General features: G+C 38.6%; 1 protein-coding gene across 8 annotated transcripts in view; it reads left to right on the top strand.

Moving 5' to 3' along the window:
* VPS13B (vacuolar protein sorting 13 homolog B) overlaps window positions 1–19,345 on the top strand; it is a 437,850-nt gene that overhangs the window by 399,078 nt on the left and 19,427 nt on the right. For 7 of the 8 annotated variants that reach the window (XM_017730363.1, XM_017730354.1, XM_017730356.1 and 4 more), the window contains 14 exons: window positions 1–18; window positions 1,362–1,625; window positions 1,776–1,859; window positions 2,027–2,202; window positions 2,675–2,845; window positions 3,517–3,718; window positions 4,722–4,910; window positions 5,333–5,479; window positions 6,717–6,988; window positions 8,535–8,662; window positions 9,257–9,456; window positions 12,000–12,118; window positions 13,292–14,106; window positions 18,382–18,558. In XM_017730363.1, the coding sequence (XP_017585852.1) occupies window positions 1–18; window positions 1,362–1,625; window positions 1,776–1,859; window positions 2,027–2,202; window positions 2,675–2,845; window positions 3,517–3,718; window positions 4,722–4,910; window positions 5,333–5,479; window positions 6,717–6,988; window positions 8,535–8,662; window positions 9,257–9,456; window positions 12,000–12,118; window positions 13,292–14,106; window positions 18,382–18,558 (2,962 nt within the window). Of the gene's footprint in view, window positions 19–1,361; window positions 1,626–1,775; window positions 1,860–2,026; window positions 2,203–2,674; window positions 2,846–3,516; window positions 3,719–4,721; window positions 4,911–5,332; window positions 5,480–6,716; window positions 6,989–8,534; window positions 8,663–9,256; window positions 9,457–11,999; window positions 12,119–13,291; window positions 14,107–18,381; window positions 18,559–18,698; window positions 18,759–19,345 lie in introns of all 8 variants that reach the window. The other variant, XM_017730353.1, reaches the window with a different exon arrangement.

The following is a 19,345-nucleotide window of genomic DNA, read 5'->3' as shown; positions in this document are numbered from 1 at the left end:
AGTGGAGTGCAGAAGCAAGTAAGGATTTGATCCAGTTAGGAAAAAATAACATGAGTAATTTAAACTGTTGCCTATTCATGAATTAGTCACTTTGTTATTTATTTTCTCCTACTGGGATCTGCAAAAAACAAGTATAGCAGTCTTTGGGGGCTATTTTGGGGAATTTTTACAACTTTTTTCTTCACTTTGGTGTTGATCTTAGCATTTAAAAGCTCGGTTACCAACACGTATTTTATATGCTCCTGTAAACATCCCTTTGCGTGGTTCATAAGTTCTGACAGTGCTAAGTTACACAATCTCTTACATGTTTTAAGCTCTTGAGAAACAGATTTTTTTCTTAATTTTTTTAAAGAAACTGTACATAATATATTCTGGGTTGTAATTCAGGACTACATATTTTTTAAAGAGAAAGAATTACCAAATTAACATTTGAAAATGAGCTGCTGTGCAATAATAACTTTCCATTTACTATCTTTGTAAAGAGATGTGTAATAACACTGCAGCTGTTCTTCCTGCATTGGCAGAAGCCAGAGCATGTGGTGGACAGAACATGCTCAGCTCATGGATGTGGCAGAGCGCCTTGTGCTGCACAGCACAACAGCAGTAGAGCTAACCAGCCAGGAGCAGTGCCTGGTGTCACTGAAAGCCCTGCTGAGATTTTGCTTGGTGGGCTGTAGCTGTGGTATGTGCCCTCATTCATGAAAAAAGAAATGATGATGGTTGTACAGGGATACCCATGGAATGGTGTTCCCTGGTATAGCTTGGAAAAAGTCAGATATATTTCTACAATAAACAATTCATGCGTGATGGACAGCAACAACGCTGAGTCTAATTTGGTCATTTTCTAGGTGGGTGCACTTAAATACGGAAACAAGTTACAGTCATTTAATGAAATTGTAAGCTTTTAAACAGCAGACATACTGTGAAAGGTCTGGATCATTGGCTTGTGACGGGAATGTGAGGTATCAGTAGCAACCTTTCTGAAGTACCTCCCTGTGACTGCTCAGAAATGTCTCGACATTCAGAGACCATCACAGAACTCTTAAAATCCAAACCAGAACTGTCAGCCATGGGCAGTACTGCTGAGTTCAGTGGGAAGGAAAGTGGATATGTCACGTGTTTCTTTCAAGCCTGGATACTGCCTTAGCAATATTTCAAGCATTTTAGTGCCTAGATTTCTATGAAATTGCACATATATTTGGCCAATAAGAATAAGGTTTTACCAGTCACTGCCTTCAGCACTGCTTGGGAAAACCTAAAGTAGGGAGATTATTCTTCTACAGATTTTCACTCTCTAATTCAATTTTGACTCTTTTTTTCACAATTGTTTACATATGAGCTGTATTTTTTGTGTGTTTTAGATCCTAATCTGTGGAAGACAGACAGTCTGTAGTTACCTTTCTGAAAGTATTGAACTGAAAGTGGTACAACATTACATTAGTCAAGATGGACAGGCTGTTGTTAAAGAACACATCAACTGCCTTGCAGCTAAGCAGAAATTGCCTTCATATATCCTAGAAAACAATGAGCTCACTGAGTTGAGCGTGAAATCTACAGGAGATGAAGACTGGTCCCAAGATGTACGTTTAAGTTCTAAACACACAGAACACAGCACTGTCATTCAGGTATGGCTAGAAATGGGTATATGGAACAGAGCACTAAAAATGTCTGAGAGAACTGAGTACTCGCATTTAGACCTCTATTTGATATAATGAAATAGTGAATGTTATCATCCTGAAATAATGTTAATGTAATGCTGATCTTTCTGCAAACAGGTACCATCTTCAAAGAGTTCAATTACATATGTGTGGTGCACAGTTTTGACTTTAGAGCCCAATTCGCATGTGCAACAGCGATTGGTAAGTACATTTAATGTCTCTGAAATCTAAATGTTTATGCCTTACATGTCATATAATAAATTAAGGTCAGAATGACCCACTGTAAAGATTTATCAATAGTTTGTTTTGACAGTTGTAATACTGAAATAAAATTGGCTTTAAATCGGTGTATTCTTTTCTTTTTATAGATTGTTTTCAGCCCTCTTTTCATTGTAAGGAGCCATCTTCCAGACCCTATTATCATACATGTAGAGAAAAGAAGTCTGGGACTGAATGAAACACAAGTGATTCCAGGGAAAGGACAAGAGAAAGCACTGCAAAATATAGAACCAGATCTTACACACCACCTGACTTTTCAAGCCAGGTAAAATACTCATTTTCCTTGAAAATGGTTCATTTGTGTGGAAAACTATGAATAATTTGCACTTAAACTTCTTCTGCATTTTTTCCCCAAAGTATGCTGTGGCAGAACAAGCGTATGTAGCCTGAAATGATATCATAGGAAATATTAAATTTGCTATAACTATCCTAAACACACTGGCATTTGTTTGATTAAGCAGACCACATTCTTGTGTTTTAAAAAATAAGTTCCTGAATGATCTTGAAATGTTTTTTTGAGAATAGTGAAGAGTTTTTAGGGTCATTACAGTGTCATGACAAATGCATGCATGCCAGTAAATCCTCAGGAACTTGTTGGACATCATAACTTGATTCACCCACAATTACCTTGAGAGTGTTCTTGCTGCAGAGTACACTTGGGAAGCCTCATTAGAGAAAATTTTTATGCTAATGCTTGATCTTGTTGTGTAAGTGACTGAGTCTGTTTTCAATGACAGGGAGGAAGATGATCCATCAGAGTGTGCAGTCCCTATCTCAACTACTCTGATTAAACACATAGCGACTAAATCCCATCCAGGTGGCAATGTCGGCCAAGTGCTCTCCGAGTTCTATGGCACCGCTAGTCCTCCCCAGCCTGCATGGCCTTATAATAGGAAGGATTCAGAGAGGTAATTAATTCCTTGCTAAACCTTCTTCATGACTGTTGCATTGCATTTCCAAATAAACTGAAATCACATTCTGGAAGACTATATGTGATGAACACTGAGTATATTTTCAGCAATTACATGATTCCTGCATGCAAACTGCAGAATCTGTGGCAGGTGGGGAAAATAATGAGGTCAGCCTTAGGGCTGCCCTTGTTTACACTGAGAAGATTGCATCAGTATGTATTTTTAAAAAATGGAACAGTTTTTTTGTGAATGCACTTTCTTTACTGCAGCTCTAGAGGCTGTTGTTTATTCAGCTGCTGTTTGTTTCAGTACAGAAACAGGGAGTTGCTGTAGAAGTAGTTGTTGGGAAAAAAAGGAAATGTGATTTGATGACTGCAAAAGTCACAGGTTTAGTTCTGAAGGACAGTGGTAACTCTCTTAAAGCATTTATTAATTGACTAAATTTAGGTTGAGCTTGTGGAGTTAAAAATATGCCTTTGTAGTCTACATGTATCTAGATCTTTCTGACAGCACCTCAGCGTGTTCCAGAATGATAAGGTAAAAAGAGAAGTTTTTCTATTTCACAACCAGGAAAGCCTTGCAAATTTCTGAAAATAACACCTTATCATTTGTCATCTTGAATTCATTATTCCTTTGACTTTATGTTTTTGCTTATTTGTTTTTGACAGCAATGAACAGCTCTCCCAATGGGATAGTCCAATGCGGGTAAAGCTGTCAGTGTGGAAACCATGTGTTAAAACTCTGCTGATTGAACTCCTGCCCTGGGCATTGCTTATCAATCAGTCCAAGTGGGACCTCTGGCTGTTTGAAGGAGAGAAAATTGTTCTTCAAGTGCCTAGTGGGAAAGTAATTATACCTCCCAACTTTGAGGTAACTTTGCCATTCACATTAGCAGGCACAGTTCTGCTAAATACACTGATTCTGGAGAATGGTTATTACTCCAGATGATTCCCACTTTCCAGTCACTGTCTGTTTATCTGTTAGTCATATGGTGAGGAGTAGCAATAACAATAGGAGTTTACCACACTGACTAAGTCACTGAGTGGGTAGCACAACATACTTGGTAGCAATGTTTGAAAAACAACATCCAAAAGATGCATAGTTAAAAAGTGACTGCAAAACATTGTAGGAAGAAGGCCTTCATTTCATCAGCAGCCTTCTCCCTTTCCTCTCAGTTCAGCCAAAGAATCTGCAGCATGGGTGTAATGTAGTAGCCCACGAAAATTGCTGTAAAGGCCAAGTAAAGAGTTCGGCCCCTGCTGTGCCAGCGTGTCACTTGGGAAATTGTTGACTACAGTAGCAAAGTTGACAGTGTAAAAAGAATGTTTGGTTTGAGAATGCTTTATGTTATGTTATTTCATAGCTTTTAATGTTACCAAGGAAAGTTGATAATGACATAGGATGAATTACAATGTAGGAAGATTTTTTAGAATGCCTGCCTTCCTTAATTCAGAGGTTTGTGTAACTGATCTTCCCACATATCTTGGCCATGCACATTCTTTTTTATTAAAACTCTGATATTCTTTAATATTGAAATAATTAAAATAATTTGACATAGCAGCTTGTCAATTCCAATTATACAATCTGATACTCCCTGTTTATTTTGTCATCTCTTTTCCCCCCATGTCTGTCTGTTGATAAAGAAAAGGTCTGCCTAGTAACACATCTCAGTGTAGACTATGGCCTTGATCCCCCATGAGGGTCACTTCCTTACCCACCTTGTGGTTTCAGCTATCCTTGTACCACATAGAAAGGATCAGAGGGAGAAAGGCAGGAAATTATATTCACTGCCCACTGGAAACTGCATTTAGAAGTGTAGGAGAAGTGTATCAAATTATCAACAACTGATAATCAGTCATTTTTTCACTTTCAGGAAGCTTTTCAGGTTGGAATATACTGGGCAAACACTAACACTGTGCACAAATCAGTGGCAATTAAACTGGTTCATAATGTAACCTCCCCAAAATGGAAGGATGCCGATAATGGAGAAGTAGTAACATTGGATGAAGAAGGTTTTGTTGAAGCTGAAATTAAACTTGGTGCTTTTCCAGGTCATCAAAAGGTTAGAAGAAAATTATGATGATTTGTAACTTTATCATGTAAAAACAAAGTCATATAGCAGATAAAACAATCAAATGTATGCAGTGTGAAAGCGTTTCCCTAATTATGTTAATATATGTCCAACATAAAGAGAGTATAAACAATGTATGAAATATAATTTAAAGAAGTAGATTGCCAAAAACATACTGTGCAACCCATAAAGATAATACAATATCTCCTGGAAAAAGAATTAATGAATTCTCAATCTTGTTAGAATAACATTGACAGATGCAACTTCAAAAGTATGTGGTGTGGCTCCAATTACGAAGTGCATGAATATAGAGAGGATTGCTGTGATTAGAAAGAAAATAGTAGTTCTACTGCTACATTTTACAACCTTTTGTAGTTTTGTATGACTTCATTGCAATTTTCATTATCTTACAGTTGTGTGAATTCTGCATTTCTTCCATGGTTCGACAAGGTATACAAATTCTACAGATAGAAGATAAGACAACAATAATCAATGATACAGCATATCAAATCTATTATAGGCCACAGATTTTTATTTCCAAACCCCACTCAGGAGAAGAGGTAAAGCACTGTAGATACTCTTTTTGTTTGTTATCTGTGGAAAATGGTTGTTTACATCTGTATCTTTATTTAGATGAGCTGCATATTAGCAAAGCTTGGAACAGAAATCTTTAGACATAGTAATAAAGTAATAGTGATAAAGTAATTTATATAATTTAGAATACTGAATCCTGGGTAAATTCAACTCCAGTAATTAACTGTGATCAGAAATCTGTGCAAGCAGCAAATTCTTGCACATTGCAGAATTAGTTCTGCCTGTTCTCCATCTGTTCAGGCACTAATGGCCATTTCTGTAAAATAGGCAGCGTAATCCGTAGTAGCTGTTGAAAATGTTCTCAGAATTTTTACTGAGTTTGCGTGTAAAAGAGGTATATTGGCCTGGCAAGCTGAAAACATTTTGTTATCCTTTTGGGAAGATTCCAGTTATCTGAACAAAGCTGCAGAACTAGAGACGTGCCCAAAGTTTATGTATTTCATAAACTGCATTAAATTGTGAATATCAGTTTTCTAATAATCTCACAGAATATTTAAGGATTAGCTTGCAGGAACCAAAATGTATGCATGGTCAATATATTTTAATCAACCGTTTATACTTATTTATTGAAGATTACATTTATAGTAAAATATGTGGAAAGCATTCTCAGGGTCAAACTTACTAGAAGAGTTGGCAGATCAACAAATTTTTAAAGTTCCTCTTTCTGTATTGTTTTCCTTCTGCTTTAGTTTTCTTTACATCAGTATCTACAGTTGTGCATCACACATTTTGTGGCAGTCTTATGGGATGGGGAGTTGAGAGAATGTTGAGGCTAAAATCCAGTCTTAATTTTGTAACTATAAATGCATTTTGTTCACACAGTTGTGTTACAGCAATGTAACTTGATTTTGGTACAGCTATGTTGTACTGCTGAGAGCCGACCATAGATCACAGAATTACAGAATCACAGAAAGGCTTGGGTTGAAAGAGACCTTAAAGATCATCTAGTTCCAAACCCCTCAGCATGGGCAGGGACATCTTCCACTAGACCCTGTTGCTCAGTACCCCCAGATAGCTGTGCTGCAAACCTATACCTGAAGACAGAATTTGGCCAAATAGACTTTAATTCAATGTACTTACTGCAACCTTTAGTTAGTTGTGGTCATTGGCTACTTGAGAGGGTTCTGTGCAAAATCAGCATGGATAAACTCCCTTTTAGGAGCCAGCATGCCATGCTACCACCACCTTTTTTTTTGTTTCCAGGACTTCCACTCACCTGACAGTACGGTGTTCAGCATCGGCGCAGCTGGGGCAGGCTGCAGAGAGGTGCTGAGCGCCGTGCCCTGCTGGGACCTGATGTCAGAGCTGGGTCCCTCGGCGGCCGGGGCATCTCTCGGGGACAGGCGTGTGGTGCTGAGCTTCAGTGCCGGGAGCCGCGAGCTGTGGAGCCTCCCGGCCGTCATCAGCGCGGAGTTCGCGAGGCAGAGCGTGGCGGTGCCCACGGGCACACGTGCTGAAAGTGGATTTTGTACCAGGTACTGTGCGCTGAGCACTCACCAACAGGGAACCAGGCTTGTTGCTAGAAAGCCTCAGCTAGTCAGAAACCATAAGAGATTAATGCAAAAGTCCAAGTAACACATGCCCCCATATGTAAAGGCAAGTCTTACTTTAATTTTAAAATTGTTATCTTCTGATAGTTTTGATGCTTTTATTGCAAACGGTTTAGTGATACGACCATGTGCAAGTTGTACACTTTTTATAATATATGGCCTGCTATTTTATTATGTGCATGCAAATAAGATCATGAAAAGCTTATATTGGGGAATTAAGGTTTTTTTTAACTTGTGAACAACAATTTAAGATTTCAAGGAAAGTGTGTAATAATACAACACAAAAATTTAGGCTTTTTTTTAAAAGGAGACCTATATTCTTTTAAGCATAATAAGAGGATAAACAAGAAAAGACAAAAGGGGTGAAACTATTTTGAGATTACAGCAAGGAAAGATTTCAAGTTTTAAAGCTTGAACTGTGCAGTTGTGCATTCTACTTACAAACTTATGGATCCAGCTAGTTAAAAATAATCCAGTGACTTGTCAGATGACCAGCTTCGTTTCTTGAACCTGATATCTGAATCTATTCATGGTTATACTAGTACAAACAAGAAACAATCTGCTGAAATTAGAGAAGCTACATCAGTCTGTATTACCAGTGATGTGATCTTTCTCTTGCCTGAAGTGCTTGATATCATTCAAACCCTCTTACAGTTCCTCTGCAGATTCCAAGAGGTGTCATTGTGGATACTAAAGATTCTCATATAGACTTCAGATTTTAAAAAAATTTAATGGAAAGACTAAGGAAAAGATTCCTTATCATTCTACCACAGAGAGAATGACATAGAGATTCTCATGTTCCTAATAATTTTAATTTTCAGACTTTGGAGTTTTAAAAAGTCACCATGAGGTTAAGTTTTTTTAGCAATAGCCAATAAATTTGCACAAGAGGAAAGAAAGAATTTATGTTTATTCATGAAGATATTTTATGTAGCTAATGAGTAGAACTAAATTAATTTAATCTCATTTTGGAAATTGATGTAGTGATGATCCATAACATTAACATTTAAAAGAGCAGTAGCATTGTGGATCGTTCCAGAGGAGCAGTCAGTTAGAGTTACATATTTATTGAAATATCTTTCATGTGTATCAGAGAAGTATCCATGCAAATTCTTCTGGAAAATTTTAAAGATTTATGTTGAAAATTTGGGCCTACAATCTCATGTTTTTAATTTAATATAAATCTCTGCTGGCTAGGGCTCTCATCTTGTAGACACACATGTTCAGTTTAACTCATGAGCACTCTCCATGAAGCAATTTCTTCTCTCACGTTTTTTAGACTATTTCCACATGTTCTTCTGTTGAAGTAGAGATATGTACTTGCCTAAATGTAGATAAGTATCTATGGACTTGGAACTTGATCATGAAGAATCTCACAGATACTAGTTTTGATTCTTTTTAATTGTTCAGGATAATATGTAAATATTTCATTGAAAACATGCAAAATTCAATATATCTGCTTCTGTTTTAGGCCTATAGCACTGACTTACCAAGAGCATCTTGGTGTGACGTACCTAACACTTACAGAAGATCCTAGTCCTCGTATAATTATCCACAATAGGTGCTCCATTCCATTGCTTGTAAAAGAGAATTTCAAAGGTAGGTACTATGCAATAATTAGAAACAGTGCACTGTTGAAGTATATCTTATTTTACTGTATCTCCAGTCCAAAACTGAGTTCAATATGTGTTTTGGTTATAGCAAGAACTTGATGCCCTTGTAAAAGTCTGTCTCAAGGTGAGAGACTCTGGAAGCTATTGGAGCTAATTGTGAGGTCAGGAGTATGAACTTAAGTGTCTCCAGGCTTTTGAGTCTCCCTGGTTCCAGCTGTCAAGGTGACTCAGCTCAGTAGGAAATTCATAGGTAGTGGAGTTTTGTTGACATCAATTCAATCCCATGGAACATTTATATTTCCTCAGATTTGCAAATGTAACACAAAACAAATTGTTAAAATTCTGGTTACAGTAAGTTAATGTGATGATCAGCGGAACATTATTTGTGTAAAACTTAATGAAATAGAAAGAGAAAAGAAAAAAACCCAAACATACAATATTCCAACCAATAGAAAAGCAATGTTTTTATTTATTAGTAATATTTCAGACAGAAACTTTCTCATTTGTGCAAGCATAGATGAGTTTTGATTTCATACAGGTTTTAGGAAGCTCTGATCTTGTATATTTTATAAAATTTCAGATACACCAAAGTTTGAAGTTTACTGTAGAAAGATTCCAGCTGAATGTTCGGTTCATCATGAACTTTACCATCAAGTCTCCAGCTATCCAGATTGCAAAACAAGAGATTTATTGCCCAGTATTCTCCTGAAAGTGATGTCATCTGATGAATTAGTAAATGAATGGAGTGATTTTGTGGACATCAACAACCAAGGAACACAAGTAAATCATTATAAACCACTTCCTAGTTCACACCATAAATGGTTGTCTTCCTGACCTGCACAGTACATCAATCCTCTGCAATAAGTGTATCCTTTCTGTTGGTTTAAGGGGGTTTCAACTCCTGGGAACTCTCCTGCCTAAGCCCCTTCCTGTGGAAGTTTTAGAACACAGACTATCTTCTTTACTGTCACTTCTTAAAAATAGCTAGATTGAAAAGAGAGGCTTTATAACACTGATTTTTTTTCACTTCTTTTGAATCAACCTGGTTTTGCCTGGAAAAATCAGGCTTGAAAATTTCTGGGCTCTGTAAGCAAAGAATGCCACAGGATCCAGGAAAACTTGGTGGCTTAATTATCAAGGGATTTTTATCTTTATATCTTGTAGGAATCATCACTGTCATTCTCCCTCTGTGTCTTTACAGAAGCTACTCATGTCTCTCTAAAACATAACAACCCCTCCCTTTTCTTTCCTTCTGTTATTTTTCTCTGGGTCTTGAGGCAAATGAAAGGTTCCTTGACTGGAGTAATTGTTTTTGATGAGAATTTTTTCCATCTTTGAAGTCATTAGTTTACATGGAATCAACATAAACTGCTTGGCTCTTTGAAAGAAATACTAGTTTCAGATGTTTTCCCTGGGCACCAATCACAAAATGCTCTTGATTATTGAGTGTTATATTATATAGCAAGTAGTTCAGTTCCATTCAGCAAGCCAGTCAAGCAATGCAAGGTTTCAAATTTCAGTCATTAATGTTATGCCAGACCAGGGTTCTTTATAAGTATCTGGCTCCTAGAAGGAATTAGATGCTAAGACAACATTTGGGGATCATTGTCTACTTGAAGAGCTCTCCAGAAAAAGTGTAGCCTTCTGTAATTGAAGTTTTAGAATGTACATGTTGAAAATTTTCCCAGGATTTCTTAGTCTGTCTTTCTCTTAGAAAACTATGAATATAAGTGAATAAGAAATATACTAATAGTGTCACATACAATTCCGTTCAGGTTGTGAAATAACTGGGATTTGGAGGATCTTAGGTAATGTGTATTTCTTTGTAGTCACACATAGGTACTTATTTTTCTATTAGAAAGTAAATTAAAAACTACTTAAAACTAATACCTTAATAAATATTGAAGTGTCTATCATCAGAATCATCTGAAATTGGAATTAAAATGACCAATCTTCAAGATCAGTGGAGGTTTATTTAGAATAATTAGAGTTTTGAAAATTCTGTAAATGTCCTTTTTTCTCCAGTTCCATGTAGGATTGTGAATCTCTTCCAGACAAACAAAGGATTAAAATTGACATGTCAAAATTAGAAATTCTCTTATATGTAATTCTCAGAAGAATAAGAAGTTTGATTAATAAAATTGAGTTATCTCTACAAAGTTATTATGACTAGTCTAAGAAGAATCAGTTTCAGTGCTGATCCTACTAAACTTCCAATTGGTTTTGCTTCTGGTGACTTTGTAACAGCAGTAAAGATTCTTCAAGACAAACAGCTGTTTATTTTACCTGTGCTAGCCCACTGTCTTGGTGGTATTTCTTGAGCTTGCATTCCTTTACGTTATAGCTTCTGTCATTGCAATCGAATAAACAATTGTGTTGATAGTAGCCTTACAAGAAAAGAGAAGCCAGCTTACTCTGACAAGGACTGCTGTGAATTTTCCAAACCTTTAAAAGACCTTAATCTTTTATATTCTATATAAAACTTGCATGGAAATCATACAGAATTAAGCTCCAAAACCGATCACTTCTTTAAGTAGGATATTCCTAAAGACAACTTGTCCAAAATGACAGTTTGTACACCTGTAAGCAAGACACAAACCTGTTGTCAAATTCCCATTTTTCCTGCCTTTTTAGATGTTTTATGCTTTCCAATAGTTTTTTGCCATTTCCTTGTGGCGGCACCTTGCCTGTGAAGGTGTTCTCACCAGTTTAAATGGCTTAAAAATGTGTTCAGTGTTCAGTTGTTATGCAAATATTCATGGATCCAAAATGTTACTTTTCATTCTTCATGTGTTTTCTATCATGCTATCAGCAATTCATCTACCCAGCTCTGAGCTAGGGCGTAGCAACATAATGTTATTTTAGGGTTTGTTTTCGAGAGGAGAAAGTGGGATTATTTTTGTAAAACTTAATGAAATAGAAAGAGAAGAGGGAAAAAACCTAAACTTCAGCTTGGGAGCTTCAGGAACATGCCTTTCTTCTTAATCCAAAATCACAAATTAAAATTTCCTATTTATTCTTCTCATATAAACTCCACCTTCCCCAGCATATCTTGCTTATTTCTGGAGAAGTTTCTTATTAAAATGTATTCCGTTATTCAGTTGAAGGATGAGGTGCAAATTTCATCTCCTTGTACAACTGAAATACTTAAAGTAGCAGAGCAGTTATTTTCTGAATCATTGAAATCTGACTTTCTTCCTGAACAGTGTCCTGATTTAAGTAAAAGTTCTCAACCAGAAGGCATTGATAGTATTAATTTAATGTATGACACTGAAAACAGTAATTTCGGTTACATTCCATGTGTTTCTAACCCTCTCCTCTAGATTGTGTTCTTAACTGGTTTCGGCTGTGTTTATGTGGACATCACCCATCACTGTGGAACAATAGTCATAACCTTGGCCCCAGAAGGAAGAGCAGGACCCGTTGATATCAACCTCAACAGGTACATAAAGTGCATAAAAGATGATAAAAAGCATTGCCAAACACTACTGTGAGGTCAGTCAGCTTTCTAAGTGTTAACTGACTTAGAAACTTTGTCTTAACTGTTTGTTTTGTTTAATACTGCTGCATGCTCTGTAGCATGTGTTTAGACCATATGGCTTTGTATATAACAGTTAAAAAGGACAATCTGACATCAAAAGTCATGTCACTTTAAGGTAAACACTAGATGACTGGTACAAAAAGAGGACCTGAGTTGTTCATTAAATAAAAAAAGACATTTTCCATAATAATTAATTTTGAGTGTGTTCATTAGTTTAAAATGTATTTAGCCAGATCCTGCCATCTGTAATCTTACAAGCTCCCAAGGAAACTTACTATGCAAGAGCTGTAGAAATAGTCTTACAGTTAGTAATTAATTGTACTTGATCATGACACCCTTCTTAGGAAGATATCCCCATTTCCATAATACACCACAATCTGGTCCTCAGCCTCATTCAAGTGCAATTGTAATACTACTTATTTTTAAGCTGCAGAATGCTTGGCCTCCAGCAATCCTGTTACAATTAGAGTGGAATTTGTTGTACTGTTTTTATTTGCATTGTAATTAAGTATTAATCCCCAGGCAACTGGTCATCAGCAGTACCTAATAGTCCATTTTCTAGTTAAACTTGGCAATGGACAGTTCACATTGCAGGGGGAAGGCCCTCAATGGCATCAGTATGAAAATACTGCAGCAGCTTCATTGGAGGGCACTCACTGCATGTGGTATGAAGTGATTATCCATAATAGTAACCTTCTGTGAAACATCTGAGGCTGTACATGAATTATCAGAAAATTGCATTTGTTGTGTGTTTTAATATTCTCCTCTGTAGCAAACGTAATAGGGAATTACTGTGTAGGTAGAGATGTTCCTGTCCAAACTATCCTGTTGATTGATAAAAAAGACAGACAACCCTGGTGTAGATGTATAGTGTCCCATTCCTTAGAAAACCTCCTGGGTGGTATCCACTGTGGTGATTCAGGTTACCAAATCCCAGGAACATTAGCAGGACTTGCACAATGAGTTTCCCGTGTGTTATAGAGAATGTCTCTCTTGATAGCTCTTTGAGCAAGCAAGATGCCAGGTGAACTCAAAAGACAAGAAGTAATAAAACTTACTTTCCCTCCTGTCTAGAAGTCAAGAGCTGACCCTGTCACTGAAAATGTTCATCAGTCAGTTAAGTCTTGCTGCATTTGATGATATTACAAACCACAAAGTGTCATCTGAACTCCTACGTCTCACAGCAGACAATGTTTTCCTCCACATGGCCCCAGCCACCAGCTCCCTGTCACAGGAGTTCCAGCAGGACTCTGTGGAAGGCCTCCCACAATTTCATAGTCTCCAAGTGTATTGTGAAGACTTGCAAGTGGACAATCAGTTGTACAGCAAATCCAATTTCCATTTTGCAGTCCTGCTGTGCCAAGAAGAGAAAAATGAAACCGTGCAGTGGTCGAGAATGAACAATTTCATTGTTTGTAACAAAGATTTGGAAAGCTATAAGGAAAACTGCTTTATAAAACTCTGTATTGCTTTTTCCGAGGAAGAGAATTTCATGTTTCACATGAATGACCTCAGCTTTGAGCTCAAGCCAGCTAGGCTATATGTGGAAGACACCTTTGTTTACTACATTAAGACTTTGTTTGATACATATCTTCCAGAAAACAAAATTGCTTGTAAATCCACGAATGCTTCAGATACTACCCCAATAGTGCCTGAGCAAGTGAGAGAACATGCAAGAGCTTTAGTCAAGCCAGTGAAGCTAAGAAAATTAAAAATACAGCCTGTTAATCTCCTTGTCAGTATTCATGCTTCATTGAAACTGTATATAGCCTCAGATCACACCCCTCTCTCCTTCTCTGTGTTTGAGCGAGGACCCATCTTCACCACTGCCAGGCAACTTGTCCACGCCTTGGCCATGCATTACGCTGCTGGAGCACTTTTCAGAGCAGGTCAGTACTTTTCCTTAACACACGTTCTCATTGGGTACCAGGATTCTGGGAGTGTCACTCAAGACGAGTAACCTGAATTTTTGTTTTCCTCAGAGACTGTTTGAGAACAATACTTTCAGACACCTTTCAGGTCCTGTCATACAACAGAAGGGAAATAAAATTACTGAGCAGACACCAGTGAAGATTTGCAACGTTGTGCTAAACATTAGCCAGCCACCTGAAGGCTTTAGCCACCCGTAACCCTGAACACAGCATAAAAATGTGTTCTAGCTAGCTTAGGTTTTGTCATTTGATATTATAGCAGTAGTCAGAATCAACCCACACTCCTTACATAAACTCCCCAAAACAGTGTTTAATCAAATTATTCAGCATGTTGTTCTGTGTTCAGAAGTAAATTATAGACCTGAATGATGTTTTGTTGTTAAAAGTCCTTTTGGCTTCAGTTTTCTTCATACAGCCTTCAATCTAAACTGGCACACAGATGTTTGTTGTCCTTTGATCCAAGAACTATGAAGTTTGCTGTTAGTAAGTTTTTCCCATATAGGATCAATAGCAAGCAATTAGTCTTTTTATGTTATCAGGTACATTTTGTCTTCCTTAAATACTAATGTAGAAATAATGAAATCTGGTCTCTGATGTGTCTTGGTGCAGCACAGAATTTGTGCCTGAGACAGAAGGAAGCTCCTCTGTGATCACACACAGGAAACATATTCCACACTGGAACATGGGATTTATTTCCCTGCAATACTTATGGTCAGATTTTCTGAGATCCTAATGCTGCCATTTGGACTGGAAGCATAACTGCAACCTGACTTCTGTGCACACTTTCCAAAACTGTACACATGTATTTTAGCTATTTATAGATGCTGACTTTGTCTTTCACTGTGTGCATACCTGACTCACACTGCTGATTGTGACAACAGTATACACAATTGTGCACCAGAGCAGTGTACCAATTCATTATTTTCTTGCAGTATTATGCTTCCAAAATTTGCAGGTTTTTCTTTTGGCTACTTGTTTGGATTTGTTTTGCAGTTAAATCTCATCGCACAGAAGGGCAGATCTAGATTCTTGGTAATTAAGAGTGAAACTGTAGCCAAATATGGTCCACGGTGTAAATGCTTCTCGCCCATGACTGGCTCTTTCCTTCTGTGCTACCCTTGCAGTGTGCAGCAGTGCAAAGGCCGTCACTTGCTGTGGGATCAGTGATGTACCTGAAATCAAGCAGATTTAAGTATTAAGAAATGAGGTTTGCTTTGGTGGAACTTCTCTTCATGAAAATACATATGCATATATACTTAACTCCCACTAAAAGCACTAAAACTAAAATGTATTGTTTGAAAGGTGTCACTATGATTAAAATGGTGAATTGTACTGATTAATGTTTGCTTTAGCAAAGAAGATGGTTTATGTTGAGGACTTCGTGACACTTGTCAAAAAAGCTGTGTCAACAAAGTAAAAAAAGAAGAAAAAATTCAAGCAAAAATTTTTATATGATCTGCAAACCCTGAGGTTTTTTTCTCACCATTAGCACAATCAGTCTCTTATGGAAGAGGACCTCGTGCTTCTGCATTTTAACTACATTAATCTGGAATATGGGTTGTTTGACCTCCTTCTGCTCACCACTGTCTCATGCATAAATCATTGTTAGCATCTGCAGAGACAGCATTCCCATACAGCTATACCTTATACTCAGGGATATACACTCTTTTGCCCTTAGTTGTGTGCAGGACCACTGCTGACCTGTGGAAGGGGGCAGGATTTGCCCCAAAACTTGCTGAAGGGGGTGCATCAGGCTGCCCCATGTATTGCAAGGGAGTGGTCAGAATCCATGAAAGCCATGAATGGGGTTGGAGAACTCTGTTCAAATATGCTGATTAGCACTGCTTATCTCAAATCAGCCAAACTTGCAATGGAAATCTCCCATTCTTTTCTAATTAAGTTGTCCTCTATATAAAAGTTAATAAAATTCTATTCAAAAATATCACTGGTACCAGATCTGACCCTATAGTTGCCTATAAAGAAAATTCAGTGGCTCTCTGCTAATACAGTCATTTATGTCGTGTCAGTGGATATAATTACTAAGCATAAGTAGGAAATGGTAACCTGACATGATACTATATTTCTGCAAAGTAAAATGCCACACAGAGCTTGTGAATTGAGGGATTATTCCTGGTTCCTCATTCTCCTATTCCTGACTTACTCCCACATCTTCTTCCTTGGGTTGGGTGGTCCAAGCTGGCAGTGAGGAGCCATTGGGTTTGCTCTCAGCATTGGCCAAGGAGGGTCACCCATGCTGCAGGTTGCACGTTATTCCCATGCGCTCTCCAAGGGTGAGCACAATCCATCCACAGCTTCCCAAACCTGACAGGTAGGGACAGATTACAACAAACCATCCCTGGCCTACCGGGAAACCCATCAGCTTTGTGTTTAACTGTTTTCATTCCTGGATTTTATCTCTTTTGCATTCCTGAACATGCTGGCTGGCCCAGCAGGTGAGTGGAGTTGGAGTCCCCCATGTCCCAGCCTGGTGGTACCTGCTGGGGATGTTGCAGGGCACCAAGGCACTAAACTGCAGTGTCCTGTAGCCACTTTCCATCACACCACCATGTAGTACAAGGAATGTCAAGAATATTTGGGGAAAAAAAAGGCTCTAAGGAATTAATGCAATAATACTGATCAGAAAAATCAGAAAAAACATCTCTCCCATCTCCCAAAAACATCTCAACACCTCCCCACCCCTCCAGCTTTTCAGCACTTCACACAGTGGCAAAGATAATTTATTTAAAGTCCTACAGCGAGGAACTTGCAGGCCCAGCCTGGAGCTCTGGCTTCCTCTGGCCCCATCAGGAAAGGACTGGCAGGGGGTGCTCCTTTCCAGGACAGCAGGGCCACAGTGTGTGTTACTGCTCTGTTCATTGTGTTGCCAGTAGCACTTGGGTTTTGTTTTCCTAGTCCATCACACCCTCACTCTTAGGTCCACTCTGGTTCCCGCTTTTTATATTACAAGTACTGGAGTTCTCAACCTGCCAGAACTGAAATGTGGGACAGATTCAACAAGAAAATAGATTTTCCAGGAGCTTAGAATGATAGTATGAGATTAATTCATTTCATATGAGTAACATTTTCTCTTCTGTTCAGTTTCATGATTCAGCCATCTACAGGAATGACTGGGAGGGGTTAAAAGAAAACAAGAAAAGCATCTGGATAGCAGGAGTTTTCAATGATGAGATGGGAATGAGGAGGGCAGAGCGCAGATCAAGGGCCCTCATGGGAGAGCAGGAGACCAGTCTGTCCATCCTTCAGTCTCCTGGCCCTGTCACACCTTGTGCCACTCTGACAGTGCCAGCTGAAATTCGTGGTACCAGGGCTCAAAGACCAAACAGTTCCTGTTTCACATTTATTGCCATTTCTGAATTGCTCTCTTTGGGCTGTCAAAAAAAGAGTTATGCAGCACTGTTTCCCTAATAAATCTGCTGCCTACCAGCCTGAGAAAGACAAGACCTGCAAATAGCTTTCCAGCAACAGATTGCTGCGTGCTCAGCCATCCAGCAAGCTGCTGGCAACCCTGCGTTTATATAGGAAACCAGATCTGCAGATACTTCTCCTGGGATATGCATAAGGAATACTCCCCTATGAGTAACCTAATCAGCATGTAGATGTCATTGCTGTTTACACAACTGTACTGAGCAGAAGACATTTGTCTGGCTTTCACTGCACTCTGAAAGAAAATGATCAGCTTAGAAGGGTTGGGGTGGATTTAAAATAACTTCTTAAGCACTTGTCAAAAATCTGCATCCCTTTTCCTAACACTCCATCAAGCAATTGACCTGCACACTCCTGTAAAGCAGTACGTTGTATCAGTGTAAACTCCCTGTCACAATTCTATCACATAAGGATGTGAAATCACAACGCTACCTTACAGTGTCTAAAACCAACCCAACCATCAGAGCTTGCAGTCCCATTCCTCTGTAGCTGTGAGGCTCTCGCATCCGCCTCCCTCACACACTTTTAGCAGAAATACGGGAAGCTCCTGGAAGGAAGTAATTCTAAAGCTATTTGTGAGTTTGCCAAAAGGATTTCTTTGATTTACGAAGTATGAAAGATTGCCATTTCTGAATTCATAGTGGATGAGTTATTTCCTGTGTTTTGCTCAAAGGAAGATCATAATGCAATGAATTCTAGTGTGAAAAAGATAATTAAGGAATAACCTTTTCACAACTGCTGCTTCTGCAGTTTTTGCAGCTGTAACATGTGTCTTGTTTCTCCCCACAGGCTGGGTTGTTGGATCGTTGGAAATTCTTGGAAGCCCAGCTAGTCTGGTGAGAAGCATAGGGAATGGCATAGCTGATTTCTTTAGGCTCCCCTATGAAGGGCTGACCAGAGGCCCAGGAGCATTTGTCAGTGGAGTTTCCAGAGGAACAACATCATTTGTAAAACACATTTCCAAAGGTAGAGCTTTCACTTTATTACTCCAACTACTGCTTTGTTGTCATGCATTGTTAAAGTTTTAAGCAATAAAGTCTGTCCATCCGGGAATGGCATAGCTGATTTCTTTAGGCTCCCCTATGAAGGGCTGACCAGAGGCCCAGGAGCATTTGTCAGTGGAGTTTCCAGAGGAACAACATCATTTGTAAAACACATTTCCAAAGGTAGAGCTTTCACTTTATTACTCCAACTACTGCTTTGTTGTCATGCATTGTTAAAGTTTTAAGCAATAAAGTCTGTCCATCCTTCAGTCTCCTGGCCCCGCCATATCTTGTGCTGCTCTGACAGTGCCAGTTGAAATTCCTGGTACCAGGGCTCAAAGACCAAACAGTTCCTATTTAACTAAGCTAAGAGGGTAACAAGCTCACATGTAATGTCTCATGTATTAAACAGATCACCACTTTACTGCAGTGCATGAGAATGTTTCAGAAACTTCAGAATTTTAAACCTCACAGTGGGAAATAGATATTCACTCAGCAAGTGTTTCATGTGATAACTGCAGAAGTATTAAAGGTGTTCTGCACTTCTGCAAGCCATCAGAAATTCTACACTCAGTCGCCTCATCATATTTATTATTTAAAGAAAAAAAGTAGATACAGTTGTCATAACTGCGGGAGTACGTGGATAGGATTTGACAGTGGGGCTGGCCTGCCATGGGAACAGGAGGAGCTTGTTCTTTGCAAAGCTGTACAAACAGTGCCATCGCGTGGCTCCAGCCGCCGTAGAGACACAGTTGCGTGCCCCAGGGGTG

The sequence above is a fragment of the Corvus brachyrhynchos genome, unplaced genomic scaffold (assembly GCF_000691975.1).
Source record: "Corvus brachyrhynchos isolate BGI_N302 unplaced genomic scaffold, ASM69197v1 scaffold302, whole genome shotgun sequence".
Classification (NCBI taxonomy): Eukaryota; Metazoa; Chordata; class Aves; order Passeriformes; family Corvidae; genus Corvus; species Corvus brachyrhynchos.
This window is presented reverse-complemented; position numbering and strand designations above follow the sequence as displayed.